Source organism: Pituophis catenifer, unplaced genomic scaffold, assembly GCF_029215685.1.
Source record: "Pituophis catenifer annectens isolate HBS135680 unplaced genomic scaffold, rPitCat1.0.hap2 SCAF_16, whole genome shotgun sequence".
NCBI lineage: Eukaryota > Metazoa > Chordata > Lepidosauria > Squamata > Colubridae > Pituophis > Pituophis catenifer.
Window position 1 is genome coordinate 2,548,028 of NW_027256896.1, and position 24,087 is coordinate 2,572,114.

Genomic DNA, 24,087 nt, shown 5'->3' on the forward strand with positions numbered 1-24,087 from the left:
AATGGATCAGTTGTGCTTTTTAGCTTCTTCCCTCCTATGCATATATACATTCATTCCCTCATTCCTAAATTTGAAACCTATTTTTTCCCAATAATCTCCCTAGACTGCCCCAGTTCCCTTCCGCTTCTCTCTGAGGAACGTCTGGCACCAATTCAGTGGCTCCATGCAGGGCAGCCGAGGGATCTCCAAGGGATCCATTCCCCTCCTCTTCCCTGGGAAATCCAGACAAAGAAAATAATCATGAAAAAAATGAACCACATTTTCTTCTAATAGCAACCAGTGGCTTAAGCAGAGAACCCTTGTCGGCACTGAGCTGGAATAACCGTGAGAGGAGAGACAAGGCTGCTAGCTATGGCAGCAGCCTTTGGCCTCCTGCCCTTCCTTGCCCAGGCCCTGGCCCCAAAGGGGCATCCTTCCTCTCCCAGCAGCTTTTCTTCTTCTTGCTGCTGCTGGCTGGCAGCCTCAGTGGCAGACTGTAGGCCAAGTGGGTCATTCAGCTCCCCACAAAGTATTTTTTCCTTCTCCAACATTGGCTGTTAGATGCCTGGCATTGCACAAAGTTTGCCTCTGTCTTTTTGGAGTTGGCTGCACATCCCGGCACCTTCCCTGATCTGGTTCTGCCAGCAGCTTCCTCCATTGCCCAGTTCACTGCCAGGCAAAACTTTTGTTCTTTTGCTGGGGCCTCTGCAGGGTATGGTTAAAAAAAAAAAAGTAAACAAAGAAGACCACAGCTGACTTCTTGGTAAGTTAGAAAAATGTGGTATTACCACAGTATCACCACCAGATGGATTCACAACTGGCTGGCAATGCGCACTCAGTGTGTAGTCCTTAATGGCACTATGTCTACAGGGAGGGCAGCATGGAGTAGGCTCTGTCTTAAGCCCAGGGCTCCTGCTCCTCTCTCTCTCTCCCTCTCCTTCTCCCTCCCTCCCTCCCTCCCTCTCTCTCTCTCTCTCTCTCTCTCTCTCTCTCTCTCTCTCTCTCTCTCCAGCATCTCTTCTTCTCTTGCCTCCTGTTTACACAAACCCACCTCAGAAGATCCCGTTTCCCTTGATCTGGACAGGAAAAGGTACTTTTTGGACCTCAGAAGTTTGCAGACTCTTGGCAACCACATTTCCCTCCTGGGGAGGCCCATCCATAAATTGGGCCTCAGCCAAAAATGTCTGAGGAATCACATCACCATCTATCTATGATGACGTCACATACTCTGAAAATCAACACATGGATACTCTGGTCGCAAAGAGGATAGACTAGAAGATGAAAAGCTGGAGCAGTTTGTCAATAGCTCCCGGGGGCTAGAACAAAATATTAGGGTTATTGAAAACAATTATATAAAATTAAAGGGAATGGGAGAAAAGAAGTTGAAAGGAGAGGATAAAATTTCTTCTGAATCCTTAAGAGGGAACTAAACCATAATATAAGAAATGCAGAGAATCTCTCTCTCACCCCTCCTCCCCCTCCCTTATCCTTCTTTCTATCTTTCTATCTATCTGTCTGTCTGTCTGTCTATCTGTCTATATCTGTCTATCATCTATCCCTCCCTCCCTCCAATTTCTATAGCCGCCTATTTAATAAACGTGACCCTGAATGCTCTGAACAACCATCTCTCAGGGTTGCTCAGAACCGGTGGGAGGAGGAGTTGTGGGCAAGCAGAGCCAGCACAGCCTACCTTGCTGGTGGGGGGGAGTCGCCCCTCTCCCCCAATTTCACACATCACCCCTCCCCCTGATTCCACACATCGTCCCTTCCCCCGATTCCACACATCGTTTCTATCCATCAAATAAATTTCTCAGTCTGCTCTTAGAGAGGGCCAGAATATTTCTCCTTTTGCTGCTTTTAAGCTATCTGGGAAGGACTAAAAATAGTACTTAATTGTGTTAAAGAGTATATCATCCTTGATTATCCACTTAATTAGTCCCAAGTGACACTTAATTAGAGGTGACCTTGAATTGGGGATTAAGAATGTTTGGCTTCATGCAGCAATGACTATTTTGGCCCACAGATGGCAGCACATGATGGCAAAGTTTAGGGCTGCTTCCTTCAGGCTCCGTTCAGGCGGCTGGGAACACGATGCACAGCTTGGCAGTTGCCTTAAGGCTGCAGAAATCAGGCACCTGGTCTTTGGGGTGGGGGTCCCTCCTCCTGTAGCCCATCAGCTGTCAAGAGCAGCTCTTTAGAGGCTGCTCACAGCAACTGGCTTGATTACCTTCGAATTTCAAGTGAAATCTGTGAGTTTGGAGGGGGAAGAGGCAATGGGATTGTGTTGTATAGTGACCATGTACAGTTTGTTTAGTTCAAAGTTACAATGGCACTGAAAAAAGTGACGTATGATCATTTTTCACACTTATGATCAGAATAACAGAGTTGGAAGGGACCTTGTACCCCCACCCCTGGCCACCCAAGCAGGAGACCCTACACTATTTCTGACAAATGGCAGCCCAGTCTCTTCTTGAAAGCCTCCAGTGATGAAGCTCCTACAACTTCCGAAGGCAATTTCTGTTCCATGGGTTGTTTGCTCTCACTGTCAGAGAGTTCTTCCTCATTTTCAGGTTGAATTTCTCCTTGTACAGTTTCCATCCATTGTTCCTTGTCTGGCCTTTGGGTGCTTTGGAAAATACCTTGACCCCCTCTTCTCTGTGGCAGCCCCTCAAATATTAGAACGTTGCTATCCTGTCTCCCCTGGTCCTTCTCTTCACTAGACTAGCCAGGCCCAGTTCCTGCAACTGCATACAAAATTGTATGTTTTAGCCTCCAGTCCCCTAATCATCTTGGTTGCTCTTCTCTGCACTCTTTCTAGAGTCTCAACATTTTTTTATAGTGTGGTAACCAATACTGGATATAGTATTCTATGTGTGGTCTTATTAAGGCTTTGTAGAGTGGTATTAGTACCTCATGTGATCTTCATTGTATCCCTCTGTTAATGCAACTTTTTGTCAAATAATTGGGGGGAAAAGTGTTTTCCTTCCAGGCCAATAGACCCTGGTTTCTCTTCCCATGTATCCTGGTTGATTTAGTACCATTGTTTTGGGTGGGGGGGAACTGTCTTACATCAGTTGGAATACTGAAGAAACCATCAGTTATGGTTTCAGAAAGTGGGGTGGGGTGGGAGTACTTTGGGAGAAGTTTTTGAAACTGCAGATTGCTCTGTTTTGCACCAAATCCATTATTGCCTACTTAGAATTAAACCAGGGCTGGGCATCCTTTGAGTGGCTGAAGCTGCCATTCTGCCTTCTGCCCTCTGAACAAGAGGCACCTGGTGGCCTCAGTGCCTATAATTGGGAAACCTTTGGGGGCTCTCTTATTTTGGGGTAAATAAAAACAGAAGCCACACAAACCATAACATGCCATTTGCAACTGAATGTTGTAGCTTTGTCCTCAGGAAGTTGGAGGCAGAGGGCTGAAGGCTGAATGCAGGGCTTCTCTTTAGGAAAACCATTTTCAGAACCTTGGAGAGCAGCCTCTCTTCTGGGGTCCACACCAGAAATTCTGATGTTTAGTGCTGTGTTTCTCAACCTTGGAAGGTGGATTCCTGGGGAATTCTGGGAGTTGAAGTCCACCCCCTTAAAGTTGCCAAGGATCAGAAACACTGGCTTAGAGGAAATGTTGGTGGAGAAAACTCTTTGTCTGCTGACCTTCCATAAGTTCTGGAAGGTCCTTTCGGGAATCCCTGTTTGAGACAATCCGTTCCACCGTGTTTACTCAATCAATCAATCAACCACAATAGAGCTGGAAGCGACTGTGGAGGTCTCTTTTTCAGCTCCCTGCTCAAGCATGAGACCCTCTACCATTTCAGACAGATGGTTGTCCAATCTCTTCTTAAAAACCTCCAGTGATGAAGCACCCACAACTTCTGAAGACAAGCTATTCCACTGGTTAAGTGTTCTCACTGTTAGGAAGTTTCTCCTTAATTCCAGGTTGCTTCTCTCCTTGATTAGCTTCCATCCATTGTTTCTTGTCTTGCCTTTGGAGCTTTGGAGAATAATTTGACCCCCCCTCTTCTTTGTGGCAGCCCCTCAAATACAGGAATCCTGCTATCATGTCACTCCTAGTCCTTCTTTTATGGTATAGTGGCCATACCAGTATGTATGGTATGATATATCATCCCTATAGCCATGCCACTATGTATGTATGGTATGATATACCTTTATGTCAGAAGAGTGCCCCTCTGCATCTACCAAACATGGACCATGGCTGTGGTCTCCATAGAGCCTTAGCTTAGGTGAAGACGTTGGTAGAACGTGTAGATCTACTCAGAATAACTGGGATATTGTTGGGCTATCATTTTACCACTCTGTCCCATTCTGAAGGGCAAATTCTCCTGGTTGCTTCAGGTGAATTTCTCCCTTTTCCACACGGGATTGTTTTTATTGCACAGACTGGATACTTGCTAATTGAATGAGTTGATGGACTGAGACATTGGGCCAAGCTGAACAAATTATGCAGCAATTAGATAAGCGAGTCAGAAATGCATTAATTAAAGTGCACTACTCTGGGAAGAGGCTGTCCTAAGAAAATGTGTTTTCCATGATATATATTTGTGCACATTTATTTTGAAGTATTTGTTTATGGAGCACAGGGGCTAATCTTTCCACCCCAAATTTCTAGAATAGACTGACCCCAAATTCTGCCTTTGACTGCACCTGTAATGCTTGTGGGCTGACTTGAAGGACGTTTCTCCCTGGAACTCTGTTCTGTCACCTCCATATAACTCAGAGATCTGACAGAAAGGGGGAGGATCTGCATGGTTTGCGAGCTGTAATGGTGTACTACAGAAGCATAAACTTGTCCTTGTCGGATGCAACTGAAAGTTAGAGCTAGTTTGGTGTAGTCATTAAAGGCTTTAAGGTAGAAACTCCTAGGCTGCACGAACAGAAGGATAGAATCAAGATCATATGAAGTGTTAATACCACTTTATAAAATATTGCCACGAATGTTTGGTCGCCACGATATAAAAATTATGCTGAGACTCTGGAAAGAGTGCAGAGAAGGGCAACAAAGATGATTAGGGGGCTGGAGGCTAAAACATATGAAGAACAATTGCAGGAACTGGGCATGGCTAGTCTAGTGAAAAGAATGACTGGGGGAGACATGACAGCAGTCTTCCAATATTTGAGGGGCTGCTACAAAGGCGAGGGGTCAAACTATTTTCCATGTGTGGAACAATGGGAACAACAGTGAGAACAATTAATCATCAGAATGGCTTGCCTCCAGAAAGTTGTGAGTGCTGCATCACTGGAGGCTTTCAAGAAGAGACTGGACAGCCACTTGTCTGGAATGGTGTAGGATCTCCTGCTTGAGCTGGGGGTTGGACTAGAAGACCTCGAAGGTCCCTTTCAACTCTGTTATTCTGTTGTTCTGCTATAGATATGAAGCCCTAGGAAGAAGTTAAAGGCAAATCACTTCCAAAAATGTTGTGAAGAAAACTTGTCCAGAAAGTTGCTATTGCAAACAGGAGAATCACTGGGAGTTGGGCAGCATATACATGTTGTTGTTGTTGTTGTTGTTGTTGATGATGATGATGATGATGATGATGATGATGATGATGATGCCGTAATGCAGCCTGGGAGAACCAAATGATAATCAGTTGAAAGAGTAATACTATCTGGTCTATGACTGTAATAAAGATTTGATTTGGTCTGAAGGAGAAATAAATGGGAGATTAGTCCAATTTATTGGAAAAATATGGAAAAATTTGAATTAGGCAGATTTGGGGGAAATTCTTTGAAGCAACAGGCAATTGAATGCTGGCCATCTCTAGGCATTCATGAAGAGAGCAAGGCTTGCTCTCCAGATGAAGTCATTTTGTGAGGCTCCTTCTCTCATCCTGCCCTTCTATCTCAGCCATGGTTAGTTCCTCCTTCCTCAACCGGATGCCCATCCCTTTGTTTGGACTGCAACTCCCAGTATTCATAAGCAGCAGCTAAACCAAACCAAAACCATCAACCAAGGTTACCAAGCTTAAACATTTAAGCTGTGATAGTGCTCCTGAAACCCAGAAAGAAGGATGTAGGTAAATTTATTTCTGGGCCATGATTTTAGGAAGATTTAATCAAAGGTTGGGGAAGAAGCAGCCTAATGTTTGAGGTCCCTCTGCACTGATCCAGAAAACAAACACAAACCTAACCTAACCTAAGTTTTCTAAAAGGGAACTCCCCTGGCCCCAGTGCAACTCTAAATGCACACCTTCAGACAGACCCCACCCCCCAGGCCAGGTGGAGCTATTGGTTAAACAATGAACAATTAATCCTGAAGGGTCATCATTGAGGAAGGGAGAAGAGGTAAATGTTGTGAGTACAGTAGAGATACTGTAATCTGGTTTGAGTCCCCCATGGACCCATCTTGCATGGGGCAGATGGCAAAAGATCCAGGAGGGCCTTGAGGTGCCATTGCTTCACTCAGATGCCCTGCAGCCAAGGTGAGAGACGTTGACCAAGCCACCCCCTCTACTCTACACCAAAGGATGAAACTACACTGAATGTTGGCTTCAGAAATATGTTCTCTTTGTGCAACAAATCAGAATGTGTTGTGACCCCTTGCAAAGGGACGGTAATGAAGAGGCACTCAATTAGAACCACTTTAATTGAGTTGCTCTGAAATTCACTTTGATTTTTTCAGCATATTTCTTGTCCCACTTTTTAAAATTTATCATGTATGGCCCTTAACCAAGATAAGTATCTCTGCTAATATGCAGTTTGAGCAAAGAATTTGCATAATTCCAACAATTAGTCAAGCTGTTGAACAATGTTCAGGTTGTAGGTCCATAAGTCAATTTTTGTCATTGCAATCAATTCTTATGTTAAAATAGCCATATTTGTGCAATGTACATTTCACTTCTTCCAGTGCAGCCCTCTTGAACTCCACAGCACATTGCAGAATAAAAATGAATACAATGCAACAATAAAATTAGAATTCTACCTCAAGTCCTATCTGACATCTGGTGACTGCCTGGTCATGCCTTCTTGCATACTCTACTGAAGTGGCTTCCCTTTGCTGCCTTCTTCTGTATGTATAAATAAATAAATACTGTAAATAAAATTCTTTATTGGCCAAGTGTGGTTGGACACTCAAGGAATTTGTCTCCAGTGCTTAAGCTCTCAGTGTACATACAAACAACAAAGTGATAGGTAATATATCATAGATCATAGTTACAATCATTAATCATAATATCCAACAAGCGATAAATCATAGATACCAATAAGAAAAGATAGTAGGAAAGATGAGAAGATGAGAATGATAATAGTAGTACAGTCTTATACTACATGGGTAAATATCTTCAGACTTAAGACAGAGCTGTGAGAATTAGGTGTTCAGCAGAGTGATGGCATGGAGGAAAAAAACTATCTTTGTGTCTAATTGTTTTGGCAGGCAGTGCTCTATAGTGGCATCCCAAGGGGAGAAGTTCAAATAAATTATGTCCAGGATGTGAGGAGGGGTCTGTAGATATTTTCTCAGCCCTCTTTCTGGCTCATGCAGTCCTCAATGGAAGTCAGGCTGGTTGCCATTGTTTTTTCTGCAGTTCTAACTATCCGTTGAAGTCCGTATCTGTCCTGTTTGGTTGCTGTGCCAAACCAGACAGTTCTTGAGGTACATTTCTTCTGTTTCCTTGTTTTATTTCCATGCTAGTCCACAACTCTTTGCAGTAACATAACAGTCATATGGTCGAGGCCGGGGGGGGTTTCTACTTACCTTTACTACCAGTTCGCAACGGGGCCGTGCGCGTGTGCTTGCTTCGCTTGTGCGTGCACGCTCTTCTGCGCATGCGCAGAAGCATTTTGATGATGTCGGGGTCGGTGGGCGGAGCCCCCTGCCGGTTTTACTACTGGTTTTATAGAACCGGTGTGAACCGGGGGCAACCCACCACTGGTGGAGGCATAAGTAAAGAGGTACACATGATTCCTTCTGTTAAGAATTAATTCTGTTATTGTTTCTCAAGCAATAGAATGATAAAATGTAGAACGGGAGTGGATTCTTTTTAGGCTGTCAAATCCACCTCGTCTCTCCCTCTGGGAATCCTAATTAAACCATCCAGAACAGCTTGTTGTCCACCCTCTGTTTGAATGTATCTAGTGACAGGAAGCCCACCACCTCTCTGCATAATTGGTTCCATTGCTGAACTGCTGTCATTGTCAGAATTTTGCTCTTAAAATTCAAACAAAATCTGCCTTCTGGTAACTTAAATCCATCTGTTCTCCTGGGTTTCTTAAATGCAATATGTAATAGTTCAACTATACATCAGCCAGCTATTTCACTACCCTAGAATGCTATTCATCAGTCCCTGGAGTTTAAACTCATTCAAAGTAAACAGATTTTCCCCAACCATGTTCCTGTAACTCTCAGGCTTCAATCCACTTTTTTCATCCTGCTCTTCACAATTTCCTAGTGGAATTGTGTTGGGGAAGATTAAACCAAAATGAAATGATAGAAACAAAAGAAATACCACAGACATAAAAAGAAGCGGGTGTATCTTTGATTTGTAAGACAGCAATCATCTGGAAAAACTCAAGTCACATAAAAATCAATCTCTGTATCGAATGTTGATTACAATTTTTTTACTACACTAATAGCTGAATGTTTACAGAATTATATTCCAGATAATACAGATGGATTAAGCAGGTTATATCAAGGACAGTGGCAGATTTATAATAAAAGGAATAGAAAAGATCTACAAGAAGCGAAAAAAGCAGCAATATTTCTTTTAGATCAGAAAAAGCCTTTGACAATTTGGAATGGTCATTCCTATTTGCAGTATTAAATAAACGAAATCCAGAAGAAGAATTGAAAGCTTGAGTTAAGTGCATTTATAAGCAGCAGAGGGCAAAGATCATGACTAATGGAACACTTTCTACAGATTTTTCAGTAAGCAAAGCTACAGGACAAGGATGTCCATTTTCTCCTTCACTATTTGCAATCGCTTTAGTCTTACTAGCCAATAAGGTTCTAAAAGATAAGCAAATATCATGCATTAAGATTCAAGGAGAGGAATATAAATTAAAATGCTATGCAGACAAAGTAGTACTAACTATTATGCAGCTGCAAAGGGTGATAAGACAGCTGATGAAAACAATTAAAGGTTTTGGTGAATTCTCAGGATATAAAATTAAGCACAAAAATCAAAGATAATAATGAGACATTTATCCCAAGAAGGAGAAAGCTTTGTGCAGAAAAAGTCAGGTTGCCAGAGAACAAAGGATTCAGTGAAGTATTTGGGACTGTATTTGTCAGGCAGTAACAAAGATATATTTCAAAATAATTGCACAAAATTATATAGAGAAGTTTATAAAAAAGGTTTTAAAAGGTGGAAAATTTAAAAACTCTCCTGATTAGAATCGGTTGTGACTATTAAAATGAATATATAGTCTGTGTGGACTCCTGGTGATTGCCTGGACAAATCCCTGCATTTTCTTGGCAAGATCTGGGAAGTGATTTGCTGTTGGCTCTTTCCTAGCACTTCAAGGGAATGACTGTTGAGGCTCACCTGGCCACCTTCTTTCCCACGATAGGACTGGAGCTCATGGTCTCCGAGTCTCTAGCCTGGTCCCTGAAGATATTTTTCAAAATTTCAAATGGTGCTAATTTCAACCCCCAAAGTCTTTCAAATTGGCAAACAACAGTTAATGCATTTATTTTGTTCAAAGAAGCCTCTACAGTAAAACAAAACAATGTTACAAGATTGAAAAGACAGAGGAGCTCTTCCAGTCTGGATTTTAAATTAAATTCCCAAGCAATTGTCTGTCATGGACAATTGAATGGATGTAACTTGTGAACAGCAGAACGTCAACATTAGAAAGTGTCAGACTAGTTCCGTGATGGGACACCTATGGCGCATGTGCTGGAAGTGGCATGCAGAGCCATCTCTCCAGGTACGCAAGCCATCGCCCGTTGCTCTTCCAGATTCTGGCACGCCAGCCAGCTGGTCTTCATGCACGTGGGAGTGCCGGAAACCGGAAGAGCAGCCGCCCAGTGCGCATGCGCATGCCAGGAACATGATCTTTTTGTTTCTGATGCGTATGCGCACACGAAGACCAGGTCATTCGTGCACATGTGCACACCAGAAACCCAAAGACCAGGTGGCTGGTGTGCATGCACACGCTGGAAACCGGATGATGATCTTCCCGGTGGGCGCATGCGCACTGGGCAGCTGCTCTTCCAGTTTCAGGTGCTCCCATGTGCATGAAGACCTGCTGGCCAGCGCACCGGAACCTAAAAGAGCAATGGGCTTGTCAGTAAAGATGCAAACTTCATTGTTGTTACAAGGTTTTTCTGAGTTCCTAAAACACATTCTTGAGAAAATCAGTTGAGAAATGAATACTGGCTGCCCTTCATCTTCAATGAAAACTGGTGCACAGACGGTGTTCAGCTGATGTGCTATCTCATTATCCTCTTTCAGATTTTCTTCAAGTCTTTTGTTCTCCGGGGATTGGCTATTTGCATTTTCCCATGTCTTTTAAAATTTATTTACATAAGTTGTGTATGTCCGTAATCCTTTTTGCAACTGTTATTGCCTTCTATTATGCAAATGTGTCTGCTCTGCTCTCATTTGGACAACATTCTCCCTTTCTGAAGGAAGGCGTCTTCTCTTGGAAATAGTGTCGCTGTCATTTCTCATTAAGGATGCCAGTAGCCTCTTGAATCTGCTTGTGTCTTTCCCAATGTGATCTGTGCATTGTGGCTGGGCTTTTATTAATCGTGGCGTTGGAGGGGATCTTCAAAGCTACCCAGTCAAGGCAGGGATCTGAATGAAGTCATCCCAAATAGATGGGGTCCAGCTTCTGCTGATAGACCTCCATCAGCTGTTTGGGTTTGGTGACTTCAATAAAACCCAAATATTTTGGACAGATTTGATCTGGGCCTTCCCATTTTTCTTAATCTCCAATGATTGCCTGTATTTGCTAAAAGTCATTAAAGGGCTAATCTTTCAATTAGCATATTTGGCTATGGAAAATTCACTGCAATGTAGTATGCATTAAATGCATACATCTTTCTGCCAGCTGCTGATATTGAAGAAGTGGCATCCATCCATCCATCTGTGGACTGTTCTTTCAGGGGCAGGCATTGTTCTGGAGTGCAGTACTTGTGTTTTCCATTTCCTCTGGGCTCCTTCTAAAATCTTTCATTTTACACTGTTGGGCATAAATAGATCCACGTGTCTTAATATTCATGGAATAGATAATTGTCCATTTGTTAATTGAAATAGACCAGAGACTCTTTGCAAGAGATTTCTTAGATAAGAATAATTTTGTGATGGCCATCTCTTTTATTTCAAGATGGTTCTAATTCCTTGCTTCATCACGTTTTAATTACAGCAAAGTTGCTCTTCATTTCTATTGACATTTTGATAGCCCAATAATGGGTATCTTCATAGCATCATTGAGTCAAATGGCAGCCTCCCCCCCCTTCTTCCTGACATCTCTGGATACGGGGTGTTCCTTACTACAGATGCCAGAATGCCCTTGACTGTTCACCCAGAAAGTGGCTGGACTCAGTCCTGTCTTCTTGGCCCAAGTCTGAGATGTTTATTAATGGTGGGGATGTTATTAATTTGCATTTTGTTATATAAGTAGCACTTAAGGGATGGCTGAGCAGCTTCAGCAGCTGTTTCTCAATGAGAACATTGTGTCTTTTGAGAAGAGGCTTGGACCAAGATGACAAGCAGAGTTTCCCTCTCTCTCACTGCTTCCTGACATCCTAAATGGAATGGATGCTGCACAGATAACATGGCCAGATTAAGTCCGAAACACCAGTGGGAAGGTTCTTTTTTCTCTCCTTGTGAAGGGTTTTTTTTTTTCATTGGACCAGAGACCTCTGGGTGACTCAGAGGAGCAGCAAAAGACAATTCCATTTTAAAAGATTCTGAGTTAAAAATAAAGACTGAAAAGAAATGAATATATAAAGATCTGCCAGCACATGGAGTGCGGGATAATTGGAGAGTGGATTACCATGGTACTGAATACACACAAACACAGCACAGAAAATAATGATTCTCCAGGCTGTGGGTATTTATTTTTTCTGCAAATAAGCCACGTTGTATGTAATTGTTCTGGAGGACTTAATTCTGCTTCACCTGTGGCAGGACATGTCACCACAAATTGAGCCCCTTGAGTTTTCCTTCATGTAAATACACGAGAGAATGGATATTGTTGCCCTTTGCACCATTTAAGGTCTTTTCTTTCTTTCTGTTTTAGTACGGGATGCTAAAAACCTTGTTCCGATGGATCCCAATGGCTTGTCAGACCCATATGTGAAACTCAAACTCATACCTGATCCAAAAAGCGAGAGCAAACAGAAGACTAAAACCATCAAATGTTCTTTGAACCCTGAGTGGAATGAGACCTTCCAATTGTGAGTATTGCTTAGATGCAACATTTGAAGGTTGGGTGTTGGGTATCTGGGGCATCTAGAGCTATGGAGGCGCAGTGGTTAGAATGCAGCACAATATTGCAGGCTAATTCTGCCAACTGCCAGGAGTTCAATCCTGACCAGTTTAAGGGTGACTCAGCCTCCCATCCTTCCAAGGTTGGGAAAATGTGGACCCAGATGGTTGGGGGCAAGAGGCTGACTCTGTAAACCGCTCAGAGAGAGCTGTAAAGAACTATTAAGCGGTATATAAGAGCTATTGCTATTGCTAGCCATATCTTAAAACAGAAGGTCAAGAAAGAGGACAATATTGCTGGACAACCTCATGTCATCCCTTCCTGCAGATCCTCAACTGTGTAGGTAACTAGAAAGGGACTATAACTCAGGCAGAACCCAGGCAGAAAATCCCATATTCACATGCCAGGTGAAGGAAAAGACCCTTCCCCAATTGCAGATCGTAGACAGCTTTGACTCCAAAAACACTGGAGGTTTTTAAGAAGAGATCGGATAACCATTTGTCTGAAATGGTACTATATAGGGCCGTGATGGCAAACCTATGCCATGTGTGCGACAGGTGGCACGCAGCACCCTTTCTGTGGGCACATGAGCTGTTGCCCCAGTTCAGCTCTGCCACACATGCACGCATGCCTCTCGCCAGCCAGCTGCTCGTCGGGTCTCTGCCGTGCATGCGTGGGGGGCGGGATGCATGTGTGGGTCTGCGCACGCAAGTGAGGGGGCAGGGCATGTGCAGGGGCAGTGGGGCAGAGGGGGCATGCAAGGATGCACAGGGGTGCATGCAGGGCTCCATGTGCAGGGGCAGGCACATGCACGGGGACCGCGCACATTGCATTTTGGGCACTTGGTCCGGAAAAGGTTAGCCATCACTGGTATAGGGTTTCCTACTTGAGTAGGGGGTTGGACTAGAAGACCTCCAAGATCCCTTCCAACACTGTTATTCTGTTATTCACAACATAGACAAGAGTAACCTAGGTGGAACTATGGTGTTCCACAAAAGGAGGAGGCTTCCAAGAAGTTCTGCTCCCTGCCTTAATTTCCTGGGCAATCTTTTGAGATTTCTCCCTCAGCGTGGGGCCTGCTGCAGCATAGCATTAAGGGGGTGGAACCCATTCCCAAATCCCTCTCTGTGCCAATGCTGCCTCTCTGCAAGAGGCAAAGTGCTGGCAAGCAAGGGAGCCGTGCTGAGCTTCAAGCTGTCAGGGTGCCCGAGGAGAGAAATCGACTGCCACGCATGAAAGTAAAGCTAGATTTAACATGTCCCTCCATCGTTCCATTCTCCATCTTCTGTCTGTTTTTTGTTGCCAAATTTTCTGGGATTTTCAGGGGTCTCCATCTCACATCCATCCCTGCTTAATTTATTATAGTTTGCAGGCTCAGATGCCTCAAGGCAGGATTTTAACTACCTGCAATTTCCTAGAATTAATGAAGAGGAAAAAATGTTGCATTTTAAGAAAGAGAATGGGGAAGTGGGATTTTTCCCCCTCCCCTCCACCAGTCAGTGTAACTCAGAAAAATATACTATAACATTGTGGCATCCGAAACTGACATTTTTGAACATTTTCATTTGTCTGACCAGGGGTCTCCAAACCTGGCAGCTTTATGACTTGTGGACTTTCAGATTTCCTCAGCCAGCTAGCTTGGGGATTCTGGGAGCTGAAGTCCACAAGTCTTAAAGTTGCCAAGTTTGGAGATCCCTAGTTTAGAATGTCAGCATTAAGGGCACTGGCTACTCTTGATGGGTGGAATGCATGGAAGCTTGCTGAAAGCAGCCCCTTCCCCAGAAAGTAGCATCTTAATATCTGTTCTCTCTCCTCCTCCCTCTGTTTTTTCCAGCCAGTTGAAAGAATCCGACAAGGGCAGGCGACTGTCGGTGGAGATCTGGGACTGGGATCTGACCAGCAGAAATGACTTTATGGGATCTCTGTCCTTTGGCATTTCAGAGCTGCAGAAAGCCGGAGTGGATGGCTGGTATGGTGGCTTTGTCTCTTGGGCCCTCGGTGGCTCTCTGGTTAAATAAAAACGGGGGTGGAGAAAATAAATGGGGAAAGCTGCATGGGGGTGTTTGGAGCTCTTTGGGGAATCCCACTGGAATTGGGTAGCCAATAAATAAAATACATTCGTGAAATATGTTAGAAATTGCTGCCATTAGTCTACTTAGGCTGCACATCTTGCAGGAGCCTTTCTGACCTAAGGATGAGTTTGGGACATTCTGCTTCTATCCAGACACGCATCACCAAGCGATGTCCCCTGGACATGGCTAGGATTGCAAGCCTAAACTCTAAATGCCTAAATTGTAGAAAAAATGCTTTTAAAAGCCTCTGATGATCCCAGCTGAGCCGCACGATCAGAGGCTTTTTTTTTTTTACTTTTAAAAGCATTTTTTCGGCCGAAGAGGTTGTAGAAAAAATGCTTCTAAAAGTTTTTTTAAAAAAAGCCTCTGATGAGGTGGGCGGGGTAAGCGAGCAGCGACCGGACCTGGGACCGGTTCGGGGGCCTGGCCAGCCAATGTTATTACTGGTTCTCCGAACTACTACAAATTTTTACTACCGGTTCTTGTGAACCGGTGCAAACTGGGAGCAACCTACCACTGCTCCCCATCCTTTCTTCTTCTTCTTCTTCCTCAAGGAAAAAACAGTCCAGTTGCCTTTGGAAAAAGCACCTTTGAGACAGGTATCTCAAAGCCTGACAGAGATTCTATCCTCTACTCTCATACCAAAGAAAATCAAGGCAGAGCAATCTTAATATTCTTTCTGACTCGCTCATCCCTTCCATACCTGAGCTGGTGTTGATACCTTCGTCAAGGCCATTTCCACACTCCGATGTGGCTCTGTAACCATTAGGAATCACTGTTCTCTAAATTCTTAGTACAACTACAGAAAGCATGTTTTTTTTTAACCAGTGTCAGAAAATGCACTATATTGTAATTTGGATGAAGAAGAGCCATAAATATCTCTTCTGAAAAATTTGAAAGCATGGCAATGCTTTTGATTTACCTTTCAATCTGTATATCTGTGTAAAATTTATAAATCTTTTAGGTCAGGCTAGGTGATAGTTCATCTGGATGATTTGTTCATTTATTCTGAGGATCCAACTACACTCATGGAACAGAATTGATCTATGCTTGATCAACTCCACCCACGCAGCCTTTATGCTAAGCTGGATAAATTTGTCTCCGGCCTGCCTTGCATCTCCCCAGTTTAATTACACTGGGAAAAAACATTTTATTCCTCTCCCGACAAAGCTCAAAATGTTCAAGGATGTCCGAAAGAACAAAAAATCATTAAAGGGGAAAAAAAAAAATCTACGGTACTACATTTCTAAGAAGAAAATAGAAAATAAAGATTTGTTTGGAACAGAACTCAGAGGAGGAGGAACAATCAGTAAGGGTGATATGAAGGATTTAGAAGTTAAGGAAGGCAATGAAACTGTTCCTCCCTCTTTACTAAAATTCTGGCTGAGTTGAAAAAAAAATGTAATTAATGAATGGACAGAAATAATTTCATAAGTACAAGAAGAAATTTCCTAAATTGTCCTTTTTACAGAATAACTTTATTCTGTTATTCTCTCTTTTTAGTAAGAGAAGCTCCTTCCCTTGCCTGCTCCCTTCCTCTTAGCAGCAGCCACTCTCCTGCCTGACAAATGGAGGAGCAGTCCCCTTCACAGCCCACCTGGAGCCCCTCTTAACAGAATATCAGAGTTGGAAGGGACCCTGGAGGTCTTCTAGTCCAACCCCCTGCTCAAGCAGAGACCCTATACCATTTCAGATAAATGGCTGTCCAGTCTGTTCTTGAAAGCCTCCAGTGATGGAGCACCCACAACTTCTGGGGGCAAGTTGTTCTCCTTAGTTTGAGGTTGGCTCTCTTTTTGATTAGTTTCCATCCACTGCTTCTTTCCTGCCTTCAAGTGTTTCTGATCGTGCAAATAAAGGAATTTGAAAAGAATTCAAATTCAATCCAGGCAGCCAAAAGAAGGTTGCAAGGCTAATATGAAAGAGTTATATATTTGGAAGATGAGTTTTGCTATGGCAACACTGGGATTAAAATATTAAAGAATTGCATAAAGAATGGGATAAATAATCCTTTGGAGTAAATCGATTCAATGATTTATTCTCAGAATCCTCAGGATACAGAACATGTGTTCCAGATAGGAGATCCAGGTGCTAGAAATTCCTGGGTAATAAAAAAAAATGGAGCCATCATAAATTCTCACTTCCTGTTTTTTAAAAATATATTATGCAGAAGGCTAGGACAATGAAAGGATACCCTGCAAAGTCCACGTTCATCAAGAAATGCCTGCTGAAAAGTCTCCAGAAAAGGAGTTAATTGAAATATTTGAATGAATTCCTTAGAAAACCTACCACTGAACATTCCCCTCTGGTTTAATTTTTAATTTAAAGGTGAAGAAAAAATTACCTCTACTGTACGTTGAACGAGATGAAGCTAATATATTTTGAACTAACAAACCAAGCATGGCAAGAGATCTTCGACTAGAACAGAGGATCAACTCAGGAGGAAAGAAATTCCAATAAAAAGGAATAAATATTTAGGAGGGAATCATGTTGAGTATGGAAGTACTGGATTACATTTAATATTTAATACATAATTTAGTAAATAAGAGGGGGAATAAGAGAAAGAAATAAAGATTTCCCGTCTTTATTTTTCAAGAATTCTTCTCAGGTAGTCCTCCACTTACAACAGTTCATTTAAGTGACTGTTCAAAGTTACAACAGCACTGAAAAAAGTGACTTATGACCGTTTTTCACACTTAAGAACCATTGCAGCATCCCCATGGTCATGTGATCGAAATTCAGATGCTTGGCAACTGGTTCATAGTTATGACCCTGTGTCTCGGGATCACGTGATCCCCTTTTACGACCTCCTGTGTCTCGGGATCACGTGATCCCCTTTTATGACCTCCTGTGTCTCGGGATCACGTGATCCCCTTTTACGACCTCCTGACAAGCAAAGTCAATGCAGAAGCCAGATTCACTTAGCAACTGTGTTACTAATTTAAAAACTGCAGTGATTCACTTAACAACTGTGGCAAGAAAGGTCATAGAATGGGACAAAAGTCACTTAACAAATGTCTCACTTAGCAACAAAAATTTTGGGCTCAATTGTCGTAAATTGAGGGCTACCTATATATTTATGGGATCAAGGGGAAGAGACAGAAGGTTGTTTGCATGAAGGAACTTGCAACCCCAGAAGAGGGTCTCTGAATACAATTGTTTTGACATTTTTGGAGGTGGTGGGTTTGATGTAGGGTGCAGTGGTGGGTTGCCCCCGGTTTGCACCGGTTCTATAGAACCGGTAGTAAAACCAGTGGGAGGCTCCTCCCACCAACCCTGATGTCATCAAAACGCTTCTGCGCATCCGCAGAAGAGCGCATGTGCGCGGCCCCGCTGCAAACTGGGTAGAACCCATCCCTGGTAGGGTGATAGGAGGCAAGAGAAGGAAATAAAAGGGAGAGTTTGCAAATTATTCAAATTACCTTACTGTGATTGGCTGCTGCCGGTTTGGACCAGTTCAGGCGAACCGGTAGTTCTGACGATCAGAACTCAGCTGAATTGTGCGGCACAGCTGATTTCCACACCTCCGCTGTTCTACTTACCCGGGCTGTCTTAAAAGCAGCTGAGCTTCAAATTGCTGTATTTTGAACGCTGCACATAAGCGGTCACAGAACCGGTTGTTAACCAGTTGCAGCCCACCACTGGATATGCACTTGTCCCTTTTTGTAAAGTAGTGAATGCTGTTTTATGGAACTGTGATAGACACAAATTGAGCACAAAATAGTTAATAAAGCCTTAAAGGAAAGCAAGCCGAATATTTTATGGCTACAGGAAATGTACCAAAAAGTTAAAAATACCCATGAAGAATCTTTTTAAGCAGAGATACTTTTAAGGCCCTAAAGAATAGCAAGTTGGATTGCAAATCCACTGGACTTTAGGATTATTAGTTTAATTATAGACAACAAGAGTAGATTTGTGTTCATAAAAGGGAAATTACAAGTAAATGTAATTTTAGGGCCAATCAATTGGAATTTACACCACATTGTAAAAAATAAACTCATGAGGATCTGGAAATACCACTGTGGGAGAGAGTTTAAGCAAACAATTAATTAATCTGATGTCCTGAAAGGGAGAGCGGGACTCATTTTCCAAGGAGCAAGTAAAAAGACCAAAAATTATTAGAATTAATAACTATCCAATCTTAACAGAATAGCAGAATTGGAAGGGACCTTGGAGGTCTTCTAGTCCAACCCCCTGCAGGATGGTCTAGGGCATTTCAGACAAATAGTTGTCCAATTTCATCTTAAAAACCTCCTGTGCTGGAGCACCCACAACTTCTGGAGGCAAGCCACTGATTAATTGTCCTCACCATCAGGAAATTTCTCCTTAGTTCTAGGCTGGCTCTCTCCTTGGTTAGTTTCCATCCATTGTTTCTTGTCCTGCCTTCAGGTGCTTTGGAAGAACAGGTTGACTCCCTCTTCTTTGTGGCAGCCCTTTAGATATGGAAACACTGCTAAGTAATAAATAGTCCAAAAGAATAATAAAAGTATATGCTGAAAACCTATGTGTCAACTGTCTGACTAGTGAACCCAAAACAAGGAAACACTTTCAGGAGCTTTGAATTCCCAAAAGTAAAACTTTATTGGATACACCATTTTGGCACTGAAGAAACAAAACCAGCTCTGGTTTTCCCACGCAAATGCTTGCTTAGTTAAACAATAGGTTCCCTTTCTCCCCACCCCTGGGCGATCACATTGTCCAGTTATGAGACATCCTTTTGTTATGGGAACAGTCCATCTCCTTCTCAAGCACCTGCAGCGGTGACCTTGATGGTTTCCAGGCTCTCACAATCCATGCACATAATCTCAGCCCTCCATTCCCTCCAGTTCATTGGCAAGCAGTTCAATCTTGACACTATGCAAAGCAGAAGAATGTAATCCTTAAATAATAGGAATTATTTAGCTAAAATGTAAAACACGTTTTCAATGACTGCAAAGAAATATGATCCTTCCAACTTGGGGTGGGTTCCACTTACCGGTACCCTTGCTACTGGTTCACAATGGGAGCGCTCGTGCACATGTGCTCACTTTGCTTGCGTGCAGCGCTTCTATGCATGCACAGAGCATCCGTGTTGAAGTCCGGGCGGGTGGGCAGAGCCTCCCACCACCATTACAACCGGTTTGCAAGATCCGGACCAAATCGGTAGCAACCCACCACTGCTTCCAACCCCCAAACCCCCCACCCCTGTCAGAACAAACCTTTCCATCATCCCCACCATCCTGCCAGAACTGATGAAGCTTCTTGGATGAGAAGGGAAGCAACTTCCTCAAGGAAAAAACAGTCCAGCTGCCTTTTGAAAAATCACCTTTGAGACAAACATGACCTGGATGGCAGAGAATCTCCAAAGATTATCTGCCAAATCATGTCGGACTAAAAATTTTAAACATTTGTTTGTTTGTTTTTTTACTATTTAGGGAATCTTCCTAAATATGTGGACAAATTATAAGATGCTTCCCACATCAGTGCAGCCCCTTTTATGTATGCATCAGCATGATGCACACAGACAGAGGGCAGGGTGGGAGTGGGGGAGTTGATTGCACCGCTGGGGCTCCTTTCTTGCTTGTTTTGAACCCCTCCCCCCCTTCAGATGTCATTGCCTTCTAAATCTGGAAGAGGTCCTAAGTCTGTATCTTCACCCCTATATATTTCATCCTTCTTTTGATGATGAAGATGAAGAAAAACTAATCGTCTAAGGCTTCATTGTTTAAAATATTTGTATCTTAGAAATATTCCTAAAGCATAAGAAGAGCTACAAATAAATTTGAGGAACAAGAACAGATTGGACTATTTTCATAGGGTGGCAAATACATTGGGAAACCTCTCTAGAGGAGAAAAAAGTGAACCAAAAATTGTAATACGGGGCCTTGTTTCCAATGTAGCTGAAGTAATCAGTCGTGGAAAATAGAAAATGTTTATGATACACTTCCTATTCATAAATGATTTAATTAAATAAGGACATAAGTATTCTGATTGTATATGATCTTTGCCGTGTTGATAGTAAAATTAAATCCAGCTTAAAATGTCATTGTAAAAAGGCGATGCCCTGGAATAATGGTCTGAAAGGCCTCCAGGTGGGGTGGGAAAAACCAGAACATGCGGTAAGATTTGGGAAGCCCATCTCCTCGCTTCTGTGGTTTCATAGCTGCCCTCCATGAATTCTCCCTTCCTGGAGGGATTGTGCCTGAGAGAAACCAGATGCTCAATCTGGCCTCAGCGTCCCAGGGAGCCTTGGAACCAACAGCAGATTCTCAATAAAATTGGCTCCCTCAGCATCCTCCTGCTCTAAGGTTAGTTAGTTGGTGAGGAGACTTTTTTCCCAGGGAGATGCTCTCTAAAAGCCATCTTGGTGTTCGGCCAAAAAGTATCACGAAGCAAGCAACCCTCAGCTGAATAAAATCTCCCTGCTTTTTCTTCATTTCTGTCCTCCCAAAAAAGCATTCCATTTTTCTTTCTTTAGTTCTTGTTTTCAAGGAGCTGAACAACATTAGAACCATTAAAAAGGCCCTAAAACCAGTGGTGGGTTCCTCCCGCTTCGGCCCAGTTCCACCAAGCCGGTAGCGGTTACAATATGACGTCACTGAACCGGTTCTGCCCCCCTCGCCCCCCGCGTTATTCTTACCTTTTATTTGGCCCCGCCCCCAATCTATTCACCGCCTCCCGAGTCCCAGCTGATCGGCCAGAAGGAAAAAAACTGTTTAAACTCTTGCCGCGGGGCTTGAAAGGGCCGCCCTACAGCTGATCAGTGGTAAAAGGCAGTTTGGTGGTAGATCAGTGCGCTCGGAAAACAAATGGGTAGACCGGAGCCTGCAAAAATACATGAGTAGACCAGTGCCTGCAAAAATAAATGGGTAGACCGGTACAGCTCTGCAAGCAGTTGAAAGCCTGATAGACCAGTACCTCTGCTAAATCCTAAAGAATTGTCACATGACCATCAAGCCACGCCCACAAAATAAGCCACCCCCACAGAACCAGTAGTAAAAAAATTTAGAACCCATTCCTGCCTAAAACCCCTCCCCCTATGTAGAATTACATAGAATGATGGGGCTGGAAGGGACCTTGGAGTCCTCTAGTCCAGTGGTCTCCAACCTTGGCAACTTCTGGGAGTTGAAATCTGCCAGACTTAAAGTTGCCAAGGTTGGAGACCCCTGCTCTAGTCCAACCCCCTGCTCAAATAGGAGACCTTATACCCATGATAGAGAACCTATGGCATGTGTGCCCGGGGATGGCATGCAGAGCCCTCTCTGTGGGCACATGTGCCATCACCCCAACTCAGCCAACTGGTTGTCGGGTTTCCGATGCTCTGGCACGCGCATGCATGCACATGCACCTTCCAGTTTGGGTACTCTGTGCCAAAAAGGTTTGTCATCACTACCCTATACTATTTCCAGACAATTGATTGTCCAGTCTATTTTTGAAAACCTCCAATGATGGAGCACCCGCACCTTCTGGAGACAATTCATTCCACTGATTGATTGTTCTCACTGTCAGGAAATTTCTCCTTATTTCTACGTTGGATCTCTCCTTGATAATTTTCCATATGTTACTTCTTGTCCTGCCCTCAGACACTTTGGAGACTAGATTGACCGTCTCTTCTCTCTTTTGGCCCCTCAAGTATTGGAAGACTGCTATCATGTCACTCCAATTCCTTCTCTTGGTTAGAGCAGACTTATTCAGTTCCTGCAACTGTTCATCATACAATTTAGCCTCCAGTCCCCTAATCATCTTTGTTGCTTTTTACTGCATTCTTTCTAGAATCTCAGTATCTTTTTTGTTTTGTGGTGACTAGAACTGGACACAGTATTCCAAGTGTGGTCTTACCATGGCCTTATTAAGTGGTATTAACACTTCATGTGATCTTGATTCTATCCCTCTGTTGTTGCAGTCTCAGACTATGTTGGCTTGTTTGGTGGCTGCAGCACACTGCTGACTTATGCTTAAGTGGTGGTTGCCTAGGTCCCTCTCATAGTTACTATTGTTGAGCCAGGTACCAGAACCCTGCCTTTTAATTAACTTACAGTGTCAACTTTACCTCTATATTAAAGTTTATATTACTACAATCAATATATGAAAAAACAATGACGACAATTTTCCTTAATGATCTTAAGGTGGAAATCAACATAGAATGAGGTGAATGACAAGGCAATACAATATCACCTATCCATTTCTCAGCTTGCCTTGAAGAAGTATTTTGGAAACTAGACTGAGCAAAAGATGGAATAAAAATCAATGGTGCCTATTTAAATCACTCAAGATTTGCAGATGATGTTGTTCTCTTCTCACAAGACCCAGAAGAGCTACAGAGACACATTCAAGAGCTGCATGAAGCAGGAGAATCATTTGGTTTAAAAATAAACCTGAAGAGCTAGGTTATGTTTAATAAATTTACAAAAGAAAGAATTTATTTTTATATCTAGAGAAAACCTAGATGTAATAGACCACCATATATACCTCAGCCAATGGATCTCAATGGAAGGTGATACAATAAAGGAAATTGAATGGCGTTTGGCAGGCATTCAGCAAGCTAAGCATAATTTTCAAGAACAACCTCCTTCCCCCTGTGCCTGAAGAGAAAGGTTTTTGATCAATGTGTGCTACCTACTCTACCATATGCCAGTGAAACATGGACACTAACCTCACAATTGATACAAAAGCTATGAGTGGCACAAAGAGCCATGGCAAGATCCATGCTCGGCATTACAAGACAAGATCTAAAGACCTGCATATGGGTTAGAGAACAAACGATGATATCATCAAGGAAATAAAAGAATAGAAACGGAAAAGGGCTGGTCACCTAGCAAGAAGAACCAATGGCAGGTGGACCAAGGCAGTCACTGAATGGATTCCACTTGATCAAAACTGTCCATGAAAGAGACACAGAACAAGATGGAGAGATGACATCAGCAAATATGGTGGGCCCAGTTGGCAAAAGAAAGTTCAGGACTGTTTTGGGTGGAAACATGTAGAAGAGGCCTTCATCCTGCAGTGGATAGACAGTGGCTAGGATGATGATGATGATTTAGTTTTAATGTTTTTAACATTTACTTGACACCAGAGTCCCCCTGTGAGGAAGATAGGCAGTTCCTAAATATGAGAATGAATGAATGAATGAATGAATGAATGAATGAATGAATGAATGAATGAATGATAGTTCTATAAGTACAGCAACAAATGTAGGAATTCGCCAGCTGTCCTTTTCTTTATGGGCAGGAGGGTTTTAGTACCCATTCAAGTGAAGTTGAGAAGTGACTTTTTAAAGTGGGGATGGGGGAGGCAAATTAATGTTATCTGTCCAGGCCAGTTCTTGAGAAACACCATTGTGGCTTGGCTGTCCTTAGTGAAGGACCATTTAACAGAAAATAGATTCCTGCATCTGAGGATTTCCAGGGATGGATAAATAATGTAAACTCACTCATTTCTTTTCATCAGGAGATGCAGTTTTCATGTTGATTCTCAGGCAAGGGGAGGAGAATTTTTTTCTATTTATATTTTTATGCTAAGTTATTCATTTTGCATATTTTAATCTGAACCTCAGTTTTCCAAATGTGATGTGGTTCACAGTATAAATGATGCACAATATGTGTACAATACGTATTATGGGGTGTATGCACTTACGTATTCACAAAATGACATATTGTATGTTAATTAAT

General features: G+C 42.8%; 1 protein-coding gene across 2 annotated transcripts in view; it reads left to right on the plus strand.

The window, feature by feature from the left end:
• The window catches only part of PRKCB (protein kinase C beta), a 235,662-nt gene that overhangs the window by 113,166 nt on the left and 98,409 nt on the right, over window positions 1–24,087 (plus strand). For both annotated transcript variants that reach the window (XM_070955146.1, XM_070955145.1), the window contains exons 6-7: window positions 12,183–12,339; window positions 14,206–14,340. In XM_070955146.1, the coding sequence (XP_070811247.1) occupies window positions 12,183–12,339; window positions 14,206–14,340 (292 nt within the window). The remainder of the gene's footprint in view (window positions 1–12,182; window positions 12,340–14,205; window positions 14,341–24,087) is intronic.